We start from the raw sequence: 27,502 nt of genomic DNA on the forward strand, positions 1-27,502 counted from the left end.
GTCTGCATTTGAGCATTTGTCCATATGTTGTTTTCTCACTCGTTCCCGCATCAACAAGCTTGTGAACGTGTGGAGACACCTATACACACATCAGTTCACACATTTATATTCACACAATCAAAGACATACATGGAGCACTTAACAAAGGTCAGGAGGTCAGACTGAAGTTTTGCTCGCGGTAACACGCTTGTTGATGGGCTGATGCTAGTTGAAGTGAAAGATGAGAATAGCTTCCATTTTATGGAGAGCAGAAATCAAGCACAACCACATTGGCAATCTTTCTGCTTCAGCTGGGTCCTTCACACCACGCTGAACACTCACAACCTACAGATAGAAGACCTGCTGTGGAGAGAGACTCTATCTATCTATCTATCTATCTATCTATCTATCTATCTATCTATCTATCTATCTATCTGTCTATCTGCTATATTCATGTAGGTTATAAATTTAAAAATCAGTACAATATATTATTTTTCCAAAAACTACTAAATTCATAGCTTCATATTGAAGATCATTTTTATTTTAGATTGTTTTGGAATCGCTGAAATAAAAAGTAATGATTGGTAATAAACTCAAATCATTTACTAATACCACATATATTATTAGCTATTTATTTTTGTTTAATATCAGTTTTCCAAATCATACTAGTTATTGCTGTATTTAGCAAAATAGTCTTTTGGTTTTTAGAAATTATATACCATAGTAAGACCCTTTTTACCCTTTTTTATTTACGCATTTACTGTACAGTACAATGTTGTTTTGGGTTTTAAAGATGTACCATGGTCACCTTGGAGTTCCATAAAAATACCACTTTACACAATATGAATGTGATAATGAAGGATCAACGTCAATGCAGAATGGTATTACTTTCTGATAACAATGGTACTAGCACAGGGTAGACTCAAAATATAAAAGTATTGGAAACATTAAAGGTGAAGTGTAATTTATTCACCATTGTGGAGCCAAACTGAATTGGAATCTGTGTATTGGAGAAGAACGCTATCCATTAGCATTGATATTCACCTCAATGGCATTTGCTCGGTTTCCAAAAAACAACCGTTGATAATATTAAGAAATGCTTCTTGAGCAGCAAATCATCATATTAGAATGATTTTTGAAGGATCATGCACCGAAGACAGGAGTAATGATGCTGGAAAGTCAGCTTTGCCATCACAGGAATAAATTACATTTTTAAATATATTTAAATAGAAAACTATTCTTTTAAATCATATTATTTCACAATTTTTGATCAAATAAATCTGGCTGAGTGAGCAGATTATCTTTAAAAAACTTACCAACCCTAAACTTTGGACCATGAGTGTAATTTGAAATCTGCCATCTTTTCTCATAGGCACAATAGTTGTGGAGCAAATCATCTTGTCAAACACATTTGTGTAAGTCAGCCAGTTTGAAAGTTTTTTGCACCATGCCAATATTCAGGAGAGTAGGTGGATATTTTAAACTCCAAACTTTACTTTAGAAACTGTGCTGCATTGCAGGGTACAGATTGGTCCTCAAACTGTCAAGCAAACTCCTCACCTTGGCACAGGTGTTAGATATTTACGCCTTTAAATGGCAAGTCAGCTGTTTCAGAAGCAGGATATTGATTTAATTACCCAAATCCGTCTGCAGTCCCCAAAATCTCTCCTCTAATCTCCTTCTCTTCCTCATTTTTTTCTTTGTAGTACACTTGAGACAACATTCGACACCACTGTAACTACAGAAGTGAACGGTCGTGGCCTCCCCGCCCTCTCGAGCCGCTCTTCCCCCATGTCTTGGCGTCTCGCCCAAGGGTCCAATCCTCGTCTTCAGGCCGGCGATGCTCCTAGCTTCACCCCGCCCAGATCCAGTGCTGGCACCACTGGTCGCTATGGTGACTCATCGAGGTTGTTATACACTGCCCCCCTGAGGAGAGCGGCGGCCTCAGGGGTTCGAGGGTCAGAGCCGGGGGAGAAAGGTGGGGTTTCTGAGGCGGGACCAGAGGTGGATGTGACCGGATACGGGAGCGATGGGGACATACTCGCCAAGAATGTACATGCAGACGATATCAGTGGGTAAGAAACTACGAAATTAGAAACCATATTGGATATCAAACCATGAAGAAACAGCATCTTTTTTGGGGTGTTTTTCAAGAAATTAATGCTTAATTGGTACTCTGCAAGGACAAAAGTGACAGTAAAGACATTTAATGTTATTTGATTTCTGTTTCAAATAAACGCTATTCTTTATAATCATCAAAAAATCATGAAAAAAAGATTCTTTTTTTCTACATACATAAACTAAACAATGATATTCTCATAGTTTAAGCAGACCAGTCAAACAATCGATCACTTTTTCTGTTGCTGTATGCAGTGTTCATAAACAGAAGGCTGTTTAAAAAAAAATATGATCGATTTATAACATTGATGTTGTTTCCATCAAAGCAGAGAGGGAGTACGGCTGTTTCTCAATATCCCTATATGGGTGAGAAACACTTATACACCACCATATGTCTCTGTTTGGAGGAATAGCTCAGGGTCACATATATATCACTGTGTGATGCACTATTGCTTTTGCCCTTGCTGTCTTTATGCTTCTGAATAGACGGAGAGAGAAAAATAACACTAGAAATGAAGTCTATAAGAGACTGACTCACACAGGAAACAAAGTATGTACCTGAACCTGAAGAAACTCGCATGAAAGTAATGGGTTTGGGGATATAAACACATTGAAGCTCAAACCTGCAGGCAGTGCATCTGCTTAAAACAGCAATTAGCTGAAGTATTACACTTATTATCAGAACGTTAATGTTTTGTACTCTCTAATCTGTGGCATGTTTTTAATTCACTGATTCTCATCAAATAGTATTACATACTGTAAGTAAAAATGATGCTCACATAGATGCACAACGCATTGTTGTTGTTTATATACTATTATAATATTTATGAATATTTTGAATCATTTTCATTTTATTTTTATTAATTGTTTTGATTTGTTTAGTTTAGATTTGTTACATTTTTTGTAATTTTGTCATGTTAAATAATAATAAAATATTTGTTTATATATATACTATTGCTGTAATAAAAGGCCTAAAATTACATTTCCCCTAAAATTTCATTCCTGTGAATAAATTATACAGTATTTATTCTTACATTCCATGGAACAGGAGAAATTTTGAAGAATGTTAATGCTGCTCTTTTCCATACAATGAAAGCTGATGTCAAGCAGCCATCAAGCTTCAGAAATGACAACAAAAGTAGTTCATAAAGCTCATGCATTGTATTCGAAGTCTTTAGCTCTCAAATATCATTTGTGCTACTGCCTAAACTTGCAAGAACCAACAGCATAACACTAACAAACATGGTCAAATCTAGCAACAAAGTTGAGTAAATGATGAAAAATGAACCTCACTTATATTAACCCCCTGACAAATGCTCACAGATAATAGTTCACTGTGCATTTGTTGTTTACCCATTAAGGTATCACACAGATGGAGGTCTTTACTCTCGGAATGTCGACCTTTACTCTCGAAATGTTGGTCGCCCACCTGAGATGACGCCAGCTCGAGAGGTTGTTCAAAAAGGAGTCAAAGAGATGCAAGGGGAAGACAGGTAAGACTTCCTGTTATGAATCAAACAATTTTTTTTTTTTCTGATTGATTACAGGAAGTGTTTGTAGATATTTCCTGTAATATCTTAAATGTGTACATTCACAAAACTAGCTGTACTGTGTGATTCAGCATTAGAGATAGTGGATTTCCACATATTTAAGGTCTCTGACAGACTATGAAGCAGCCAAGTGCTGACCGGTTGAGGGGAAAGCTCATTTAAGAAAGTAAGAAGTTGTGACAAGATTTAAATGAACGTGTGACATTTTCCGTAACTGTGGAAAATTGGCAAAATGTTCGAAAATGGAGTTCATTACATTGCTGGTCTCCTTCACCGTGTCATTTGATAATAGGACCCATAAAACTGTTTTAGCAGAAGCTCTAATCCAAGTGATTTATATGAATGTAACTCTTTGAGGACTTTAGCAGAGTTCAGATCAGGTGATGAATGAGATTCAGCGATTGACGGACCTGATACCACTTTTCTTTGATCAATGAGCTGCTTCCTGCCTTTATCTGTGCTGGATGAGAGCAGATATTAATGACTGGGAGTGATTCTAACTGATGAGGTCCAGACGGTATCATAGCGGCCTGCCAATCACATCAAAACCTACATCTTGTCTGCCGTCAAGCAGATTTAAATTATTTGAGCCTTTTTATTATTATATAATGTATAATAGTAATAATAAAAAAGTAAAAAAAATAAAATAAAAAAAGATATATAGTATAATCCATGGCTAGCTGTGCATGAAACGATTTTAATGCACGATGTGGAGGCAAAGAACCACCCGACACATAGTGCATTCGGATTGTTTAATGCACAGTTAGCCATTAATTATCCTGCTTATACCATGGTCATTTGCCTGCACTGACAAGTTAAAGCTGTTATTATTGTTTGCTGCGCAATTTTTGACCGGAAGGATGATAACTGATATTTCCATCCATTACTGCTCGTTAGATCTACCATTCTCCCAACTTTGAATCAGACACAGAGATAAATGAGCGTGGTAACATTACATTTATTTTAATGAATTAATTATTGCATTTCTTTGAATTAATATTGATAGAGAGAGAGAGAGAGAGAGAGAGAGAGAGAGAGAGAGAGAGAGAGAGAGATGAGTGTGTGAATTATCTGTGTCTTCAGCATCTCTCTACTCTCACACTCTGAAGCAGTGAGTTTATGGTCAGACACAGAGATAAAGTAGCGTGGTAACATTACATTTATTTTAATGAATTAATTATTGCATTTCTTTGAATTAATATTGATTGAGAAAGAGAGAGAGAGAGAGAGAGAGAGAGAGAGAGAGAGAGATGCGTGTGTGAATTATCGGTGTCTTCAGCATCTCTCTACTCTCACACTCTGAAGCTGTGAGTTTAATTACTTCAAAAAGAGCAATGTTATCCCCTCTTTTGCTGAAAAATATAATGTAGTGATTCAGTATAGACTTTTATTAACAAAAGTAGTGTGGCAGCATTGATACATTTCTGTGCTCCTGAATGTTTCTGTGTGTGTGCGCAGCGCAATCTCCGATCTCTGTGTGTGAGTGATGTATGTGTGTGTGCAGCGCATTAAGATAGAACGGTGATTAAGCTGACTGGAACTACAGCCAATCAGAATCGAGTATTCTGACAGACCATGGTGTGTATATATTTAGTTACGTTTTGGATGGGCTACTCTAATCTTTGTAAATGAAGATATCAGAATAGTACATCTCTTACAAGTCGTTTAGGGTTGTACATGTAAAGTCGTAATTAATTCTGAGAACTAAATAAAATATAGGTGTGCTAAACAATATGTTTACTTGTCCCTAGTAGTTCCTCAAAAGTGGTTCCTTCAATATATTTTCAATGAGAAGCCCCGATGTAAAATGTTGTTTTTTTTGTTGTTTTTTTCATACACAATAACCAGTATGACCTGAGACTACATTACCTACTTCTTGGTTTGGAATTTTTGAGCTGTGTCCTTTCCTCATCAGTGTCAAGTGTTTTTCACAACCAAAAATTCAGTACAACGGCACAGTCTCAAGCCTCAGGGAGGCACTGTATTTTAGTCTTGCCTCTGGGAACAGTCAGTTACTCTGTGGATAAGGATCAGCTGTGCTGAAGGTCCCCAGACTGAACCTCGGTCCCCAGACTAATGAACCCTACCTGTCCAGAGGGGATGTGATTGAGAAAAATTGTCAGCTCAGGGCCCCTGCTACTCTGGATTGGCACTGGAAAGTTACCCTCTCTCTTTCTCTCCAGTTCGTATAGCTTTCAGTCTTTAAGCAGTTTATTTTAATAGCAGCTCACATACCTCTGAATGATTACTGAATGTTTAGTAGTCAGTACCTGTGTGTTTTATGGTTAGTGTTTCACCGATCCCTGATTCCCTGACCAATTACCAGCTCTAATTGGGAATGTAAACATGATCCCGGTGCGCTTGTTCTCTGTGCGATGTGATGTTATAGGGTGGAGAGAACAGGAGGTTCCAGAGGGACTCATTACAGTTGCTGCTTAATGTCGTTCCAGTCCGTCTCTGACTCTTCCTTGCAATGCACTTAAAATCTACAGCTAAACCCATCACTCTGATTTTGGCTGCAGAAATCTGAAGATACTGTTAATTAATAAAAAATGATGTGAAAATATATGCTGTTTTTGATATATCAGTAGTGTTGCTAAGGATTCTGGGTTAGGGATTTTTTAACAGACCCTTAATCATCTATCCTATCCTATTACATTATATTATATTATATTATAAGGAGTTAATGTAAGTCTCGTTTCAGCATCGCCCTACACGAGCATCAAGGCAAAGGTTGAATTGTCGACGTATGCAATTGATATTAGCAACTAATATCATTGCTTCACATGCTGGAAGCTCACTAACTTTCATCTGTTCGAATAAAAAAGCCAGTCAGTAGCGTGTTTGCGTATTGGCAGTGTGTAGTAGCGTAATTGGGGCTGTCATATGCTTTGAGCGGCCATCTGTGTGTAGTACCTCAAAGAGTGTGACTGCTGAGATTTGGGCATTTAAACAAAGCTCACTCCATCTCTCTCCTGCTGTGGCGTGTAGCTCAGTTTGAATCCCTCAGGCTGGGGAAAATTAGATTATTTCAATCTGCTGTTGCCCTTTTAAAACCCTGACTGCTGAATAAGCAGAGCGATGCAGCCCGGCCAACAGCAACACGTCTCCCGTATAATGGCAATAATTTTGCTTCGTAGAAATCCGGTCTGAAGTACAAAAGTGGGCTACTGCTGCTACTAAATCTTAATCTCACAGTGTTGTTTTTAGTAATCCTGTAATAATATTCATTAAAAAGACTAAAGATTGTATTGACTTGCATGAAACAGGTCACATTACTGTCATAAAGCCATTGCAGGCTGAATGTTGTGGGAATGTAACAAAAAAGTCATATACTGTATGTCTCATTGTGGTGATGTCTGAAAATCAGTTGCCATGCGATTAATCCAATGGTTGCTAAAAGTCTTTGGCTATAAATACACCCATCATGCAACATAGATGAGGCATGGCTAGCGGCAGCTCTGTGAGAAAGAAGGACCAGTACGACAGCGCGCAGACATGAATAAGTAAAACCCTTCACTTTCAGACTCAGAGAAAGCGGTTGGCTTCTTATGACAGCTTGCTCGGCATTTTTGTACTTGAAAGGAACGCTTTGGGGATTGGTTTGTGTTTATTCGTGAGAAGGGAGTGAGAGCAAAGGGTTTGTGTCTGTTTGAAGGACTGATGCTAAAATGATCTGTGGTTTTGTTATTCTGTGGTAAACAGCGGGAGGATTTTGTAGTGATTTGATTTTACAGTCATTGACAAAGATTCCTATTAGACAGAAGAGGTTTTGTGACTGATTCCGTATTTGAAGACATGAGTCAGACTCCTCCGCCTTCATTCATCACAATAAAATGGAGTCATGGAGTTCTTTCAGGTTATAGATGATCACCTTACTATCTCATTTGGTGCAGGAAATCACTCACTAATTGAAATTCATTTGCCCGCTTCATATGGATGACTGTTCTTGCCCTGTTCCCAAAAGCTGCTTCTTTAACTCATTATTGATTCTTTAACATTAGATTAAAAAGGAAATGTTTTTGTGTTTAAACCCCTCTTTTATTACAAAGACACTATCAGATGGTAGTTCAGTAACTGCTCTGATTCAGTAAGTCATTCCTAAGTTGATCTGATGAGTCTTTTTGACTGATTCACTAGACAAAGATGATTTGTTCATGAATCGGACTGCATTGATTGTGCTAAATGCTTGTTTTTGTGTTGTCTTATGCACAAGATGCATTGTTTGTTTACTGTCTTCTGTAAAATGTAATGGACTACTTGTACAACTATTTCCGCGTTCTTCTTATTACTACTCGGGAGTTTCCGGTTACAGCGTTCAGCGCACCTACATACAGTCCAGACAGTTACTCACGAGAACGCAGATTATTACTGCGTTTTATGGCTGACACTTGATTAAAACAATGAATCATGTTCTCTGCGTGTTAACATGAATTATCTTGAACCTGCTGAGATGTTCCTATAAATATATTTTCTTTCCTACTGTTAGTGGAGAAAAAATATATTTCTCCACCAACCTGCTGCAGTCCAGTGCTCGTATTCTCATCTTACTAATCATAGTTCATTACCTGTTTACATTTTTTTATTAATTTGAGTGATAAAAAAGGATTGCAAATAAAAATGTTCCGTTGAGTTTGGAAAATTCTTAATGTCCAGATTTTTAAATCTTCTTGTGGACACTCATTCTGAGTGGCGTTTAGTCAGCTAGGTACCTGGAGCACATTGAAGATAGACCTAACTGGTAAAAAGTTTTACTTTTTCAAAAACAAAAATGTGTCACAAAGCTCAGTGTTAGTAGTCCATTCTATAGAGCTGGTAAGTCCCGCCCATCCGTAAAACCCCAAGTGGACCTCTAGGTTGAAAAATCGTCAATGCAAGTGAATGGGAGAAAATAATTATTTTCTGGTCCCGTTTGAATTGTGCCATGAATGTGAACATATGTTGTCTGTGAATTTTTTATATAATCTTTCATGTTACGAGTTTGACAGTATATGGTATGATTCTTCGGCTAGCAGTTGTGGAAAAGACATAACGAGAAAGACTACATGTCGCCTATGTGACGTCACCCCATAAAGTTGACTTACCCGTGGTTTTCGCCAACCTCAACGATTTTGTCCTCTCCCTGAAAGAAGGCGGTGAAGTGCACCAAAGACACAGTCATGTTTAGCGGGATCCGTGAGCTAGTGTCCGTGTGCAAATGGTGGTGACGTTTCAAACGCGTCGAAAGCAGCGAAGAGTTGTAGTCCACAAAGTGCTCTCACACAAAGTCTAACCGTATCAAACTTCTACCCGCTAAATTGTAGCATTCTTTACACGAAAAATTATATAAAAAATTCACAGACAACATATGTTCATATTCATGGCACAATTCAAACGGGACCAGAAAATAATTATTTTCTCCCATTCACTTGCATTGACGATTTTTCAACCTAGAGGTCCAGTGGGGTTAGCGGAAGGGGCGGGACTTACCAGCTCTATCAAGCTGTAGATTTAGCCTGTTTTGATTCAAAAATTCATATGAGGGTTTGGTAATATGTTCACCTTCAGAATCCAGCTGATGGATTAGCTCAAAGAAGTTTTTCAAAACATGGGTCAAAAACATTTATTTGTGTAGAAAATACATCAACTATATAAGGTGTGTTTAATTTTATGAAAGAGCTCAATTGCTGATTAAAAAGTTGATAGGTGCTTTTGATACCCTTTTTCCGGGAGTATGTTTGTCTCTGTATTTGAAGTCTCCAGTAACACTTTGCAATATCCGACAATATCCCAAACACTTTGCAATATCCGACAATATCCCATGTCATGACTCCCTGTACTCCAACCCCCTGCCAGCCGTCTGGGTTGTCTTTCCTTCCTGCTGCAGTCAAACCATCCATCAAAGTCCACCAAATCCACTATAATCTGACTCTAGACAGTTTGAGGTCAACCAACATGGTTTCTTTCCTCAATAGTAACAGGTTAATAACATTTTGTTTACTCTTGAGCATTTTCTGACTAATCCATCCTCATTTGCGATATACAAAGATCGTTGGTGTGCCTATGTAAATCTCCTCTCTTCTAACTCCCCAGGGATGTTAAATAGTAACTAAATAGAGAAAGCTGCTCAGATACTGATTTTGTTGTTCAGCACTTTTAAGTTTTGAACTTCAAGCCACAAGCATTTACAGAAGAGTAGAGTAATTACTGCGTGTTCACCTGGGATAAACCCTGAAGAGTGCTGCCTCAGTATTTCAATATTCCTTTTTGTCCTTTATGTGTCTTTAATTCTAAGTTTCTGTAGTACTTCAGGCTAAATGTTAAAGCATAGCAGATTCCACGCCACAACTATAACTGTAACGGCATAGAGAAACAATATCGTTGGAATCACTTTGAGTATTTTTCTTCCAGCTGATGAATGAAACATTGACAGCCAATCAGAATCCATCCTGCTTTAAAGAGCATAAACAAGCAGCAGACAACAACTTTAGTGCACTTATCATAAACAGTATGTTATCACGTGTTGGTGTGGACGCTAATATATTTATTGTTATAGTTATCTTTATAGTTATCGTTCTTGATGTGAATGGGCCTTTAAACTTGATATGGACACATTAGCTCTACTTCAAAACTTAGTGAGTTGCCTACCTAGACAGCACTTTTAGGCAAAATTATGCCACCTTTTAAGATTTGTAATCCACTGTTTATTACAAACTTATATTTCATTTAAAACTGAATAGCGTGAAAGACAAACTGTTCAGGATGTTTACAAATGGAATATTTCAACCAATATTTATGTGTACTGTGTATTTTTTGTACGTACTTATTTATAAAGCGCTTTGGATAAATGTAGCTTCGCAACTCCACTGGAATCAATTGTGAGTCAATTCTACGTTGAAGTATACTGCCTTTGTACAGCGTTGGAAATTAGATATGAATCAGATATGGCAACTCTGACAAGGTCATTTTTAACACCATTAGATGTTTCTGATGTGCTGGTCCTGATCAATACAGGAGCATGGTTGAGGAACCATTGCTGCTCCATCTATGCCAAAACAATTGGCATGTTTTTCTAGAACAAATGATAAAAGAATTAAGCCATTCTTCCTCAGATTGTAGAATGTCTGAGTTTTTGGGATTCATACTGACTTCTTCATGCAGACAGTGTGCATCTGTTCAGATAATGGATTTAATAGGGATACTCCGCTAGTGACAAACGCTGCTCAAAGTCAGTAAGTAATGGAGTATTAGGATTGATCATTGCCCTGGGGATGTAAACAGAAACACTGTCCACATAAACAAACAAGAGGTTTCATTAGTGTCCAGGCAGAAAACCGGCCAACATTACTACATTATATAATGCCTAACTCAAGGGTTTTCAAACTTCTCAATGCCAAAGTTCCTAAATATGAAAATCCTCTTGCGAAGGACTACAACAGTATAAAGTCAGCTATATACTCATTTATGCTGTGTAAAAAAAAAAGTAGTAAGTGTGATATTAAAAAATGTGTGATGTTATTATAGCAAGTCAAATGCAATTATTAAAATGTTATCTCTAAAATATTACTAATTCACACTAATTGTTAATAATTCACATTTGCGCATTTATATATACTGTGTGTGTGTGTGTGTGTGTGTGTATCGCAAAAGATGGCAATATCCAAAATCCTTGTCTTTCTGGGGAGAATTTTTGGTCCCCATGAGGAAAACAGCTTATAAATCAGACTAAGTGATGGTTTTTGTAATGACATTTCTGTGATGGGTAGGTTTAGGGTTAGCTGATAGAATATACAGTTTGTACAGTATAAAAATAATTTTGTCTATGGAATGTCCCCATAAAACATGGAAACCCAACGTGTGTGTGTGAGTGTGAGTGTGTTTGTCTGTGGTGATTCTCACAATCACCACACTCATTATGTTCATTAACTGTCCTAGCCAGACATTTTATGTCACACACAGTGAAGAATGCAGTTGAATGCCTCTGTGATTGTGGGTTTGTCTGTTTGAGAAATAGAGCCTCTACATCCCTCAGTGGTGCCAGTGTATTGATTTCCAGAAGTAAAGGGGTGTATCTGCAGCTCAGTTCTGCAGATTTCGGTGGCGGCTGGTTGTCGGTTTCCTCTGCAATGCAGAAGTCACACATTTTTTTTTTTTCACTCAAGTCAGTGGAGTGACGTTTGACTGTCCCTGCTTTCATAAAAGATGGCATTGTCATACTCTGCCTCCACAAGGTCATTTGATTCAAACTGATTTGATTAAGCTGTACAAATACAACAGCTGAAGTACATTTTCATTTTCTGAAGTTTTTTTACTTTGAATGATGCATCTTGTTAAGGCCACTATGCATTTATTTAATCAAGAACATTAAGAATGTATTAATATGAGTCAGATATGTCTAGTTTCCAAAGGTTCAGCACATAAAGGTCATTGTGCATCATTTCCCTTGTGTTACCCAGCATGCAACTTCAAGTTTGACCCTGACTCTGACTTTGATTGGAGTCTGTGTCTTCTGGCAACGCCCCAGTTGGTTGAGGATGTCTGAAGCATTTCTCAGAGTGCATGATGGGCCCTGGGGAGGGGTGAGGTGTGGGGGGTGGGGTGGAGCTGTAAGAAGTGGCGAGATGTCGCTCTCTTCCCTCCAGCCCGTGTTTCGCAACCAAGCAGGTGGGTTGCATTCTTCCTCCATCTTCTTCCCCTCCTTTTTTTCTCTCTCCTCTGCTTTTTCTTCCTCCCCTGGAGCTACAGCATGACACGGGCAGCTTGCAGACAATCCAGACAGCATCAATCGCAGGGTGGTGAGTTAGTGTTCACCCTTTCGGCTCACTCGGGAGTCATCAATCACTGGTTTTGGGACATACTTTGGTATGTTGGTGACTCTAACAGGCTGGTCACCGTTCGTTTTAATATACAGCTAAGGCTCTAGATATTAACTTTAGGTTAGTACAGAATACTTTGTTTTCATTACAAATGTATGTTGATAAGATTTACTGGGTTAAATTGGATCATTCTTTAAGTTGTGTCTTTATATAAGTGTCAACATTCACAGACTGCTAATTGTTGTAAATTTTCCCTTTGGGGACCATTGGATAGCAGATTGTCTCTGTAAATGATTTTCTTTGCAATGAAAGTCATAAAAAGAATTTGCATGTTGTGGCCTTAAGACTTCTTATGCTAATCTTTGAATTCTTGTACTTAAGTGTTTGGGTGAAGAAAAGAAGAAAATGAATGGCTGATGGCTACATGCCCTTAAAAAACTGCATTTGAATGGACTCAGTTGAGGTTGCTACATATAGGACTGTTATGCAACCATACAGACGATGGTTAATTTCCTCTGGAAATATGTTGCTTTGCCATAATTAAGCCACAGCATGAAACATATTTAACAGGCCAATAGACACAGCTAGTGATAAAGAACTTGATTTGTTTTGATCCACGTAGAATGCAAAATCTGGCTTTATTAAGTGCTATTGTTTCATGGTTCTTTCAACACTGAATATTTCATGAGAATATTACTGTATGCTTGAATGGACGTTTGCACTGAACATAGAGTGAAAGTCAAGCGAATGCCGCCACTCATATTGTGAGGCGTTTTTATTAAAAAACAACAGTCCATGGAAGATATTCAGCCAACCAATCACAAGGTGCTAAAATCAACAGTCATGAAACATGTTTTACATATACAAGTGATTCAAGTGTAGGCGTTTTGACTAGTATTGCTATCATAAATGGACCGGTGTCTAAGGACATGGTCCGACCGTCAGTCACATCACAGATATGACAGCACAGAAAAGAATAAAATATTCAACCCATATGGGTAAGCTTTTAGGGCAGCTCTCTGGGGTCTTTATCCTGCTAGCAGCATTATTTCTGAGTGTTGTTATAAAAACTATACTGAATCACAATGGAATCTTGTTGTATAGTCCCAATAAAGTATGACATATTGTGGTAGTCTGTTGCCTCCTCCACAATTTAGTGCTTGAATTAATTTGTTAACTTGGACTGGCTTTTAACAGGTAAAGAGACTTTTTTCATAGATATATTATGCATAGAGATAGTGGCCTATATGCGGGACAGGACAGTGAAGTAAAGCACAGGGCAATGCTCAGAAAATCTGCTAGGTATCTACTAAGTCACAATTCAGTTTAAATAAGAATGATTGGAACTAACAACATGCGTGGCCCTGTAAAACAGCAGTGGTTAAGTAAGAAGTATTTGTCTCACTGTATGCAGAGAATGTAGCCGTCCTAACCAACTAACGTGCCTACTGTATATTGCCTATTCAAGGATCCGCCACTGTCTGTAGAGCATTGCATTTCTCAAGAAAAATGTACCACCCACCCTAAGACTGTTCTGCTGAATTAACTGTGACAAATTTCAATCTAAAAAAACAGATGTTGAGCTAATTATTCCCTATTCATGAAAGCATTAATTGATATTTTTTGGTGACTCGCCTTTGTTTTGGTAAACAATCATTATAATTATTATGCATAAGAAGACATCATTTGCGTCTAAGTGAAGAAAAAGGTATGCTGTTAAACAGTCAAATTGTTTAAATCTGACTTCAAAGTCATGTAATCTCAAACTGCACTAGAAGGGAACTCATTCCCAGCTCATTCTTCCATCGACAATGTGCTTCAATATATACAATTTGTCACATTTCATTTCTCATGGTCAATTAACAGAAATATATATTTGAGAAATGGTGCCCATGTTAATGGTATTAATACTCAAGATATTGAGTATATGAAAGATTCAAACCCCAAAGGTTTTTAACACCAACACCCAAAATTAGATCATGTATTTCCTACTTTCGGCATCCTGTGAAGTCACAAGAAGTGAAGGTTTAGTCACCATTCTGGCTGTATACCAGTGACATTCCTGCTGAAATCACTCTCTCAAAGCAGTGGGCACACTCAGCGGGGACATAGGTGTGTGGAAACAAGACTATCAAGGTGACCTTAACCAGTGAGCCCATGCCAAAAAGTGTCCAACTGGCAAAGGGTGCCCAACTAAGATTGAGTACCACAGTTTCAGATGTTTACTGTTGCATTGTGGGAGGGCAAATGCACAGAAAGCAGGAAGCCCTAGAAATCTCTCAGGCAGGTAAGGTTTCAGCAGAGTGCATATTAAGGGAAATTGTCAACTGGCCTGGTTATTGATTTGTGTTGGTGGTCCACTTGCAGCTTCATTTCACATTCGTCTGAACTCAAGACTACCAGCACATCATAGCACCAACAAGTCAATAACTCTACCCAGGTGTTAAAGCATTAGCTGCTAATGTGTGTACATTCACTGGATACTGTAGTCATTTTACTCTTGAAAAGTGTCACTTAATGTGTAGTTTAGACAAGCGCAACCATTGTTGATGTTATTGATAGATTTTAATATATCTCATGCTTGACATCACAATTTCAGTTAATTGTATCTGCTCCCATAATGGTCCCATATTGTCAAAAATGAAATTTCCTGGCTTTTCATGAAACAGAGGTCTAGGGGCTATGCAACTACCATATAAGTTTCAAAATCCACAGTCAATCCACAGACAAATGCGCACAGCCTGCATAAAGTAGCTTCGCCTTTTCACAAGCCGTTGTGACTTCCGTAAAAATGTGACGTCAGAACTACTCAGTCACAGAGTTTCTATTTATAACATGTTTGCAGCGTTGAGCAATGTAGCCAATCACAGACATATGTGTTGATTTCTTGAACGCAATGGCCAATGAGATGCATTTAAGATAGAATCCACTCACCGCTCAAAACTGAATTTTTGTTCAGTGCTGAATTCTGCATGCTGGCAAATCCTCTGATTATAACAAATGACGTGATGACATTTTGAAAGATGTATTGTGCAGTCAGCTTCATTGAAAATAACGGAGCTTTATGAGATCGCGATGAACTGAGATATCAGCTTTTTAGGAATTATTACATAGTAGCCTATGCTTGCTTTTATGTTAAATTAACAGTGGTTTGTGAATGTTTATGCTCTAATAACAAATAATTCATCACCATCATTACAGGTGCTTTATTTACCTTACGTGTGAGCATCACCAAGCCACAGCAGGCTACAGCATACATGACCTTAGTTACCTGTGGTTGGCCTGGCCGTGCGGCACTCATAAAACAACAGGCCAATCAGAAGAGAGGCTCATGAATATTAAGTAGACAGGCCAAAATTAACCTTTTATTGGCAGAGCTTCTGAGGAAGGAGCTGTAAAAAATATACTGAGATGGTTTTTAGTACTTATACCGCAAATATATATTCTTACGGACATAAAACTTCAGAAAGGTGTACAATATGAGACCTTTAAATGACGGAATCACATTTGTGGTCATTAGATATAGTAATTTCCTATAATAGTTCAATGATTAGAAGATGAATAGCACTTTGTGGATGAGATATATCTTGCATTGGTATGATTCTTGAGAAATTATTAATAATTTAATGAATGGTATTTGTTTCAGTAGGATACTAATGGAGAAAGAGAATGGATACTGCTATCAGTTTTAATCACATAGCTAAATTCTTATTAAATTCACTTTTCTTAATAAAAGTGCAATTTCTTCTTGTAATTTAATATTATAAAAGTGTTTAATAAAATTAAAATTGTTGCTGAGCAGAAAACAGAACATCATCAAACTGGACATTTAAAAAAAACTGTAATAAATTAAATGAAAAGTTGAAAAAGGAATAGTTCATCCAAAAATGAAAATTATACCATTAATTAATCACCCTCATGTCATTCCAAACCCATAAGTCTTTCGTTCATCTTCGGAACACAAATTAAGATATTTTTAATGAAATCTGAGAGCTTTTTTGTACTCTCCATAGACAGCTTCGCAACTGACACATTGACGCTTTAAAAAGTTCATAAAGAGATTGTAAAACTAATCCATATGAATTGAGGAGTTTAGTCCAAATTTTCTGAAGAGACTTAATTGCTGAATATGATGAAAAGATTGAATTTAGGCTTTTATTCACGTATAAACATTGATCAGCAAAAAATAAACAGAAGCTCAACCGAACATGCTTTACGTGCTAGAACAAACCTCTTGTGGAAGTTCAAAAGTGCTACGTAACACAAGAATGAACCTCATTGGTTCTTGTGGAAGCTCAAACATGCTGCGTAAAACAGGAGAATGAACCTCATTGGTTCTTGCACATCAAGCAAGCAAACTTGATCTTCTGTTTACCACAACTGATGTGTGAGTTGTTCAATGTTTATATGGGAATAAAAGTCTGTATTCAATCTGTTCATTATATAAAGCAATCGTGTCTCTTCAAAAAAAAATTGGACTAAACCACTCAATTCATATGGATTAGTTTTACGATCTCTTTATGAACTTTTTGAAGTGTCAGCTGCGTGGCTGACAGATCATAAATATCTTCAACGAAAGGCTTAAGGGTTTGGAACGACATGAGGGTGAGTAAATGATGACAGAATTGTAATTTTTGAACTATCCCTTTAAGTAGAAGTGGTGGCATCAGCAATATAATCAAAATAAAAAAAATTCTGCCAAGTATAGTTAATTTGTCTTACTGTTGGGTGTTTAATGTTGTGTAGCGGCTTGCTGTATTACTATAGAATTTCTGCAGTGAAATGTATGCATACATATCAACTTTTTACAGTGGCTTCAAATGCTCATCCAATCAGACTTTAGAAAAGTTCTGTTGTGTAATAGACGTTGTGTCATCTCTAATCTTTAATTTACATTATTGTATAACAGTATCAGATCTCAAGCTAAATGTGTCAAGTGCTCCTGGAGTTAAATAAGGGCGAAACAAGGATGTTGAAAAATCAATAATGATATTTTTAGTGTGATTGCGCACATACTCGCACCCACCGAGCCTATTTCTAATGCAAGAATCTTCAGAAACACCCACATGCTGGTGTTAAGAGCCCTGCGGGGTCTCTCACAATTATTATCCAGTCGCTTTCAGCCTCTCAAAGTTTTCTTTCCTTCTCACTCTGCCCTGCATACATAATAAAAGTGAAGAGAGAATATGTACTAGCTCGTCAAACATTTCAAAAAGAAGACCAAATGTCCTGGACACGAACGTCTCCTGGGTAGACTTGAATATATTGAATTTTAGATGCCAGCGTAGTTCTGCAAGCATTACTCAGAATCTTAGAATTGATATGAATAATTGAACTGCAGATATTGACATCAGTAAAGAGGTTTGAATATTTCAATCTCTTTTTATGTCAGATGTCTGTAAATGCCAGGATGTCTCTCTTTCTCTTGTCTAAATGGATTTCATGTCGGTCTAGCTGTCAATTTAGTCTGTAGAGCCGAACAACAAATAGCCAACAGTCATCAGAGAGTTGAATATAATATATGATCAGATCTGAAGAGCTTATTAAATTTGAGGACATATGCGTCCACAAACATGATCAAACAGAGCTCGCTTAGCAACACAAGAGAAAGACAGTAGATGATAAATTATCAGTATACGATTTATCTTGTGTGATAGACAGAAAATTAGTTTGCAAGCCTGTACAATTCTGCTTTGGCAGTAGTAATAACTTCATATGCATTCACACCTAGCTTTCCTCTTGGATTTTCAACTGGGTCAACAAAGTCGAGGGTGTCAAAGCTACTGTTTAATAACCTTTATTAATTAGACATGATCTGGTAAATTTAGAAGAATGATAATGTAAGGACTGTGGAGAAAAGAGAAATATTGCCAATAGTTAATGAGAATTGAAGTGGCAAGACACGGAGAACACTAATTAAGAGAAATAATATGAATAAGATGGTGACAGAGAGTCAACAATAATGGGCTTTGAAATATTAATGAAGGTGTACTGCAATCATATTTTCAGTTCTGGTTCTTGTGATGAATGTTTGGAAAGGTCTAATAAAAGACAAACTTTCTCTAAATATTTCCAGAAGATAAAACCTTGAAAAAAAACAATCAAATGGGCCATCTCCACAAGGGAATTTCTTTTTTTCATAAATCAGATTAATAATGTAATTCAATATAAAAATGATACACTATTTCCTGTCTCCAGGCACGATAAGTAAGGAAGCCCCCAAAGTTTTGGGTGTTTTTGTTTCTGCTTATAATTTTATTTTATTCTTTTCTCTTTCTGTCTCTACAGCTGGGATGACAGTAGTTCGGTCAGCAGTGGTTTGAGTGATACTTTAGATAACATCGGCACTGACGATCTGAATCCACCCACATATTCCGGCATCTCATCTCGCAAGAGCAAAGCAGCACAGGTGTGCATACGCTCTAGTCTTATGTATTTTTTCTCCTCACACACACATTTTTATAAATAGCTTTATATCAGCAGTCTGTCAGTAGGCCACAGCAGATTGAACAGACTGAGAGTTTTGGACATTTTGCTTTGGCTAGTAAGAAAAGTTTGGCCATCTGTCAGACGGATTGGCAATGTGAGATTACTGTGTTTGCACTATATTTTGTGTGTCTGTGTGATTCACAGTCAAATAAAGATACGCACACTCATACCGAGCAGGATGGTAGCAGCTGGGCTGGTGCGGAGGATCTGAAGAAGGTTGATGAAGAGATGGAGCCAGGTATGGACCCTTCCTGCAAGTGGAAGTCTTCATCCCCTTCCTCTTCATGTCAGGGTGAGGACGTTGGCCAGAAGACAGCTTTGCCCATGTCTCAAACAGGCTCCTGGAGGAGGGGCATGAGTGCCCAGGTTGGCATCACACCACCACGGACCAAAGGCTCATCCACCTCTCTCAAATCACCAGGTATCAAAATCTCATACAGTGGTACTTTGTAAATATGAAAAGATACGTGGAGCACCATTTGTGGTTTCACTGAGAGAGGCACTGTCAGAATCCTTTAGAAAACCTTTGCAAAAATGCCAATTCTCTGGAGGAACTTTCAAAATGGAACCCACAATTTTCTGTAAGGAAGCATGAAAGATACAGATGCCTTTTTGGTTCTTACAAAACCAAGGGCATATCAGTGATACAGTGATATCTGTCAGTAGGGACATTTTCTGCATGGTATTCAAAATAATTGCTTACTGTAGCTTCAAAGAGAAAGTATAATCAAAAAGAGATGAGGCTTTTTGACAACTTTGAGTCTTTGTCTTTTTCTTTATCTCAGCCAACTTTTGCAGCTGAAGCTCTTTTGGGACACTCAGCAGGAACAAGTTATTTTGGCTTAGAGTACCTTATCTGTGCTGTTTGCTGAGTTGTGCAAAAAAAGGGCAGTTGGCTAGAACACAACAGCCATTGCGTTGCATTGGTGATGATGGATTGGGTTGTGAAATTCTTTGTAAAAAACTAGCCAGCAGTATTGAATGATTGAGCAGGAGGTACTAGTGCCATAACAAACATCTTTGTGCTGACAGGTAAAACAGATGATGCCAAGGCATCTGAGAAGGGCAAGGCCCCATCTAAGAGCCCAAGCATCCAGCGCTCACCATCGGATGCAGGCAAGAGCAGCGGAGATGAAGGGAAGAAGCCACCCTCAGGCATCGGTCGTCCACCTACCACAAGCTCCTTCGGCTTTAAGAAGATTCCGGGTTCCGCCGGAGCCCTTATCACAGCCAGCGGGGCCACTCTGACCAGTGGTTCTGCGACTCTAGGCAAGGTACCAAAGTCTGCAGGCATTGGGAAGGGTGCAGGTATCGGCAATGAGCGGAAGACAAGTCTCGATGGTGCTCAACACCAGGATGATGCCGTTTTGTTAGGCTGTGGAGGCTCCAAGGTTCCACTCCAGTATCGCTCCCTACCTAGACCGGCAAAGTCATCTAGTGGGGGAAGCAGCGTGGTGGGCCGCAGCGGGCATCGTTCCAGCTCTAGCAGCATTGATTCTAATGTCAGTGGGAAGTCTGCGGGAGGTAGTGGAGGGGTGGTAGGAACCCCAACCAGCACAAAGAGAAGAGACCCTGGGAAAGTAGGGTCAGGACGCTCTAGTCCCATTACCATCAACCAAACGGATAAAGAGAAAGTGGCAGGGTCGGATCAAGAGGGAACCGGGTTGTCCACCTCCCCCAAATCCAGTCCCACTTCCACCCAATCGGGACTCAGACAGCCAGGCTCCAAATACCCAGACATTGCATCCCCCACATTCCGCAGGTAACCGACTTTCTTTCTGAATAAAACTACTGGGGTAATGGGAGGACAAGAAAAGTTAGACAAAGATGACACAAGGCAGACATAAGCAGAGATAAGACTAAAATATGAAAGCAAAATAGGCAGTTAGCTTGAGACAAATGGACACAAGCAGACAGTAAAAAAGAACAATTGCTTTTTGTGGTTTGGCTCACTCCTGCGATGTCATGACCTCTTGGCCAGCATGGAGGAGCGTTTCAGCATGTTTCCTCAGTAAGTATGTGAGATGAACGTGAGCTGCTTTAGGCTGTGCTACACTGCTGATTTGATCCACCAATGAGTTTAGGCTTGCCTCAGAGATCCAGGAAATTTTGTGATGGATTACGGAGCTGATTGTTTGAGTCATAGCCATAGCCTTCTGTATCACTCTTGTGTTTCCCCCAGCCACCATTAGACGAACTAAAATCTTGTCAGCAGCCCACAAATGCTCTGATGAATAGAGAAGGATGTAATCTAAATCACTAGTTCTCAACTGGTTTTTATACAGAACCAGATTTCACAATGAACATCAAGGGATGACCTATGTAGTAGCAAAAGAAAGAAAACTGACATTGGCCAAAAAGAATCGCAAGTTTATTAACCATAATAGTTTGGGTTTCTAAATGTCTCCTGAATCCTGATGGTTTCTTGACAAGCAGTGATATACCGCACAAAACAAAATTGTGGTCAGAACAATCTATAGCCGCTTTTCCACCGTCGGGCTGAACGGTTCTAAAAATAGTAAGGAACAATTCCAGTTGTATTTCCACTTGAGCCTGGTACGGCCCAATTACAAACCGTTCTCGACCCGGAATTCCTGTGCTGGTAGAATGCGTGTATTGATGTCGCAACTCGGGATTGGTCACTTGTCTGTTGTCTGACTACCCGTTTCTCTGTAGCTGGCTAAGCATGCTATTTGAGAGACGTAAACACAAAGTAATAATAAAATTATAAGAAATATCCAATCATCCTCCATAATGCAGTCACTATTTACATTTTTATCGTCTGTAAAGGCTTGTGTTACCAAGGGAATGACTGACACATTCGTATTACATTCCAAAGAGCTCAGTTATCAGCCGTTTTCGTACCATAGCCTATATGAAACCATAATTGCACGGAATGGATCGGTTAAGCAAAGAGAACGGTTTGGCCCGACGATAGAAAAGTAGCTTATTTCTGTCCTCTGCAGTATGTTAAGTTTGTATGTTTAATGTAGTCTGGCTCATATTTTCTTGTTAGTCTTGTTATGAAACCTGCCCATATTTACTTACTAATTTTGTTAGCTTATACTAAGAAACAGCCGTTTTTTGTTTTTGTGCCAAAACACTGTAAACTTTGATCGGACACAACCTTCACATCAAGAACAAAAGATGTGAGAAGCCTTTAAAAAGTTAAGCCTGTTTAATTTGCATAATTATACAGTTAGTTTGAATTAGTTTTTTTTATGCATTTAGCATTTTGTCTCCCTGTTGTCTGTGAGTCTCATAACAGCCTGCGACCCATTTTTGAGAATCGAAATCACATTGCAGCTTTAGCAGTCTGTCTTAGCACCTCTCTCCCACATCAGAGGACAGTTGCACACAAGACGGATTAGGGTCAGATTGCCACCTGGTGGTTGTGGAATGTAAGTGCATATATGGAAACACTCCTCAGGGAGCATGATTTGCCATTCTGATCAGACTCAATTCAGCATTGATGAAAGCAGATGGAGTGAGCGGATTTCCAGCACACTGATCTCTTTATTAGTAGGCGTGTCCATTTAAAAACATGTCTACATGGTGTGCTGCTCTGCTCCATGAAGCTGAAGTGTAATAGCTGGATTTGCTTGCCTCAGGCTGTTATTGCTGGAGCCATACAGTGAGAACCATGGGCAGATCCACCACTGAAAGCATATTTGATTATATACAAGGAGTAGAAGCTGACCAATTAAGTTATGCTGGAACTGTGTGATGATACTTTGTTTTTTAATGAGATTGCATGGTCTTTCATGAAAGAGCAAATGTGTGTAAACTGTTTCTGAAATCAACTCAATTCATTGCGACAGTTTACATAAGCAAGGTTTACGAACAATTTGTTGTCTTGTTTTCACTTTGCCCAGGTTGTTTGGCAGCAAGACTAGCAGTAAACCAAGTTCCCCTGGCACCCCTGACTCTGGTAAATGCCCATCGGCACTGGGCAGTCCTCATGGCACACTGGCGCGGCAGGCCAGCCTGGATTCACCCTCCTCAGGAACAGGTAGTCTGGGCAGCATGGGTGGGCAAAGCGGAGGCAGCAGCCCGTTGTACGGCAAAACGCCCGACCTGGGCACTGACTCCCCCGCCTCTAGTCCGGCGTCAGGCCTCTCTCTGCCCTCTAACGCCCGGCCTTGGCCTCCGAACCTCAGCAGTTCCTCTGCGGGCAGTAAAGACACACTGAGCTGCCACAGTATGACCAGTTTACACACAAGCTCAGAGTCCATAGACCTGCCGCTCCCACATCACCATGGGCCGAAGGTCACCCGCACGGGCAGTGTCAAGTCCACCCTGTCTGAGGGGTAAGTGCAGATATTCATATGGTATTAATTAAATGATAAGATGACAATGTATTGCTTATTACATGATATGTTTAATGAAATAATGGAGCATTAGTTTGTTGTTGAAATCTGTTAGTCGTGATATGATCAAACTACCTGTTTGTCGTAGATAACTCTCTTATTTTTCTTCTGTTTTAATAGCATGCCTCTTGACAGAAACACTCTCCCCAAAAAGGGATTAAGGTACTAATATAACCACCATCCATGTAATTGTCCTCACAAATATGTTTTTGTTTATGTTGTCACCTCCATCAAGTAACTAGCATTAATATTCTCATCAACTGCTTTTGAATTTGTCACTTACCCAGTACATGTGTGTGTCTATGTATTAGGTGTTTGCTAAAGCAAGCATTACTATTATTACTCATACTCATATTACAGTTAGCGATTGAAAACCCCAACCCTAAATATTGAACTTTAGCACATCATCCTGTACAGTTTGTGCTACAGACATTCCTTAAATCATGTGGCTTTGTGATGTGAAATTACGAGTAATAGCTGCTAAAAAATCAGCTTTGCCATCACAGTAATCAATTACATTTTAAAATATTTTAAGATAGAAAACAATTATTTTAGAACACTTTAGCAACTGCATAAGCAACACACAACCCACAGCAATGGTAGTGTTGGCAAAATGTTTTACATATCCACAGTGGCTTGTCAAGCTGTGACTCACTGATTTGTTAAACACTCATTTATTAACACTTTTAGCAAGAGACAACCACAGAAAAAAGTAACATGCTCTTAAGAAGCAATTAAATATTCACAGAGATAAGCACAGCATTTATATGAAATCAGACTGTGTCCAAACCACTATAAAAGAGCCATCAATGTGCAGTCAGGATGAAAGATAAACTGTGGAAATGCTACATGCGTGTGTGACCTTCTATTTGAGTTAAATCGCAATGTGAGCAAATAATTTAGGCCACAATATGGTATTTTAATTCTAAAGGCTTAGGTAGGCAGTGATGTGTGCACTGAAGATAGTCCAGTCAGGAAGATCCACGTGATCTCCATTCGTCTCCATTCATCTCCATTCGTTTTATGGAAACCGTCTTTGACGCATCCTAAGTCTGCCCACTGCCTAAAGCTATTACTGCAGAACAATGGATGTGAGACTGTGTGGGCTGTTATTATCTAGTTTTATTGTATAAATCATGTTAAGCCCTATCACTGCTGAAGATTTAGTGATTTTAGTTTAATAGACTCAATAATTGGAACAGTTGCATTTATTTATAAATATAAAAAAAATACTGCATTTTGGGAAAGTACATCCTTATGGAATAGCTAAAACTGTTTATTTACCTCCAATCAGGTACCCTCCATCCTCCAGACAGACATCCCATGAGGAAGGAAAGGAATGGTTGCGTTCTCACTCCACTGGAGGTCTGCAGGACACAGGAAGTCCACTTTCACCACCGGGCACAACCAGCACCAACGCTGGCAAATACCACTACTCAAACCTGCGTATGTCAACACATATCATATCTGATTTACACTTTACAGTAGAACACAACTATAATTTCTGGATTTCTCATTACACCATGAACAGATATTGGGATAAATGATAATTTTGTGACATCATGACATATGTGTTGCAGTGAGTCCCACCAGTATGTCACAGTATAATCTTCCCAGCACCAGTATGAGCCGTTCCAACAGTATTCCAGCACAGGATTCATTCGAGCTGTACGGGGAGGGTCACACTTTGGGCGGCAGTGCCACCTCGCTGGAGGAACGGCCACGCGGGATGAGCCGGTCCGGTTCTTTCCGAGACAGCACAGATGAAGGTTAGCATTGAAGTTACTTCCTTTAGAAGAATTCATTTATTTATTTACATCCGTACCATTGATATGCCTTTTCTATATAGTTGTGCATGTACCTGTATGTGTGCATGTCTGTTAGAAAACTTTTGGTTTCCTTTAGCATTAAAAACAGAAATATTTATATCGTTATGTTGCTCTGCTCTGTCTACAGTTCATGGTTCTTCTCTGTCTTTGGTCTCGAGCACATCATCTTTGTATTCTGCGGTGAGTGACGCTATAGTCTTCCTACAGAATCTTGTGATTGACTAATCAGTCAGATTTCAGTTTTGCAAAAGAAGTAGCCAGTCTTGCACCCAGTATTGTTTTTCTTCATTTAAAACGTTTTACAAAAATAAATCAATAGTACTTTTCAAAAAAAATGAAAAAATTATATATATATATATATATATATATACAGTATATGGAACAGCTGGGCTAAAGGCACATATTTTATTTTGATTATATTTATCTCGAACCCACATGAGTTTTCTAAACATCTACATTTCACTATGCAAGTGAAACTTTGTCTGATCCTTGATGCGATAGCATCAACGCAAAGTCAATTCTGTGCTAAATTGATCTAATATAATAATAATGTTTTTTGTTTTTTTTTAAGTTATAGATTTATGTAGCAAATGCAAATCATTAAAATTACCAAATATATTTTCAGACAAAAGTATTATTAATGATTTATATTTCCATTCAAGTTGATTAAATCAAAGTTTTTTCAAAAACTGAAGAATATGTCAAATATTGGTATTTGAGTACTAATGGCACAATATTTAATGTGCAAATAACTGGTTGACTTTTACAATTGTTGACATGCCATGGTTAGATTTATAAGGTCAAAATAATTGATTAAGCTGTTTATCCACCTTAGAGATAACATGAGACTACAGTCTTCAACCAAAATAAAAGTTTAAGGGTTTAACTCTTGCAGGTGAAGAATTTAAAACAAAAGTTATATACAAAAATAAGATACGTATTATTATAACTCTTAAAATGCACCATATTGATGCGTAGAACTTTAAAATGTACAAACTTTTCTGACAGGGGACCATGTCCCTAGGGCACCCCCCTAGAGGGAACGCAAAGATATATTTTTTTCTGCAATCTTACTACTGGAGTAGTGAAAAACAGATTTTCCTTACGGTGTGCTTTTAGCCCCATTGTACCCTATGATGATAAAAACTCTGTATATTTTGTACAGTGTATTTTTTTTTAAATTGATTTTATCGCATGCTATTATTTATTTGAACTAATTTGTCCTTTAATTTTGCCTGTATGCCTTTTAGTTTTATATTTGATATTTATTCATTTTTTTCTATTTTAGAGCTGGGTTTCCTTTGAAAATATAATAGATACACATTATATTCCTTGCCTGAGTCTCACTTTCTATATTAAAAGTCATTTTAGATCACTCGTATTAACTGCTAGTCTCTGAATAACTGTAACATCATACATGCTGTTTCCATTTGCCTGAGCTTGACAAACTAATAACTTTAAGGAGTAATTTCTTTGAGAAGTCGTCAGAGTTGAATATGTAACCTCCACTATTCACCAAGGTTATAAATGAAGACTAATGACGAGATTTAGAGAGGTGGTAGACTCATCTCAGAGGCTCATGGTGGCTCAGTATTGTGACTTTGCCACTATTTGAACACACATTTTCTCACTTTCAGGTGCTGGCCTTTTTAGACAAGGTAATAATTTGTCATACAGAAAAGTCTGCTTGTATTCACTTCATATTTTTTGATAAATGCAAACCCTAACAGTCTAACGTTTTGCTTCAAATCAGCTGCTACTAACGGGTAACCATAAATCTGATCCAAATGGCAAAATTCTGATCTTTGGTTAATTTGTATGGCTTTGTGGTTTACCTTTAAGTGTTTGCTAAGAGCTGGTGTGGATTTTGGCTTCTTAATTCTTTCTTCTTATTGGATATAATAGGAAACACTGATTGTAGATTTTTATGAATGCAAAAAACAAAACAAAAAAAAGACTATTGGGATGTTGGTAATATTGTATTTGGGTTATTTTCATGTCCTTTAACTGTTGTTTTTTCCCACAGACGGAGGAGAAGGCCCACTCTGAGGTAAGAATATCTTGTTTCCTAGTTATATTTGTGATTTTGGTAATATGTAAAAGCAACAAAAGGTCAAACAGTGATTCACTTTCACAAAGTCCAAAATCAGTTGGGTCTTTGAATCGGACAACCACACCAATACATTTACCAACAACACACATATTTAAAAAAATGAAAATTTAACGCTATGTTGCATTATTTTATGAGATCAATATCTATAATTCCCTTGTATTCACTGGCTCACATTCAGTCATGGACAAACATCTTTAAAATTCACATCCATAATTTCCCAGGTTTGGTTATATTTGGACTCTTGTTCATTTGATCACTG

The 27,502-nt window shown here is 38.2% G+C and overlaps 1 protein-coding gene across 4 annotated transcripts in view; it reads left to right on the forward strand.

Annotated features, from left to right (window-relative positions):
- nav3 (neuron navigator 3) overlaps positions 1–27,502 on the forward strand; it is a 148,821-nt gene that overhangs the window by 98,165 nt on the left and 23,154 nt on the right. For 3 of the 4 annotated variants that reach the window (XM_084406904.1, XM_084406905.1, XM_084406907.1), the window contains exons 11-22: positions 1,686–2,054; positions 3,459–3,590; positions 18,731–18,851; positions 19,076–19,352; positions 19,964–20,693; positions 22,807–23,241; positions 23,422–23,463; positions 24,596–24,747; positions 24,882–25,070; positions 25,258–25,310; positions 26,768–26,788; positions 27,157–27,180. In XM_084406904.1, coding sequence (XP_084263030.1) covers positions 1,686–2,054; positions 3,459–3,590; positions 18,731–18,851; positions 19,076–19,352; positions 19,964–20,693; positions 22,807–23,241; positions 23,422–23,463; positions 24,596–24,747; positions 24,882–25,070; positions 25,258–25,310; positions 26,768–26,788; positions 27,157–27,180 — 2,545 coding nt within the window. The remainder of the gene's footprint in view (positions 1–1,685; positions 2,055–3,458; positions 3,591–18,730; positions 18,852–19,075; positions 19,353–19,963; positions 20,694–22,806; positions 23,242–23,421; positions 23,464–24,595; positions 24,748–24,881; positions 25,071–25,257; positions 25,311–26,767; positions 26,789–27,156; positions 27,181–27,502) is intronic. The other variant, XM_084406906.1, reaches the window with a different exon arrangement.

The sequence above is a fragment of the Rutilus rutilus genome, assembly GCF_951802725.1.
Source record: "Rutilus rutilus genome assembly, chromosome: 4".
NCBI lineage: Eukaryota > Metazoa > Chordata > Actinopteri > Cypriniformes > Leuciscidae > Rutilus > Rutilus rutilus.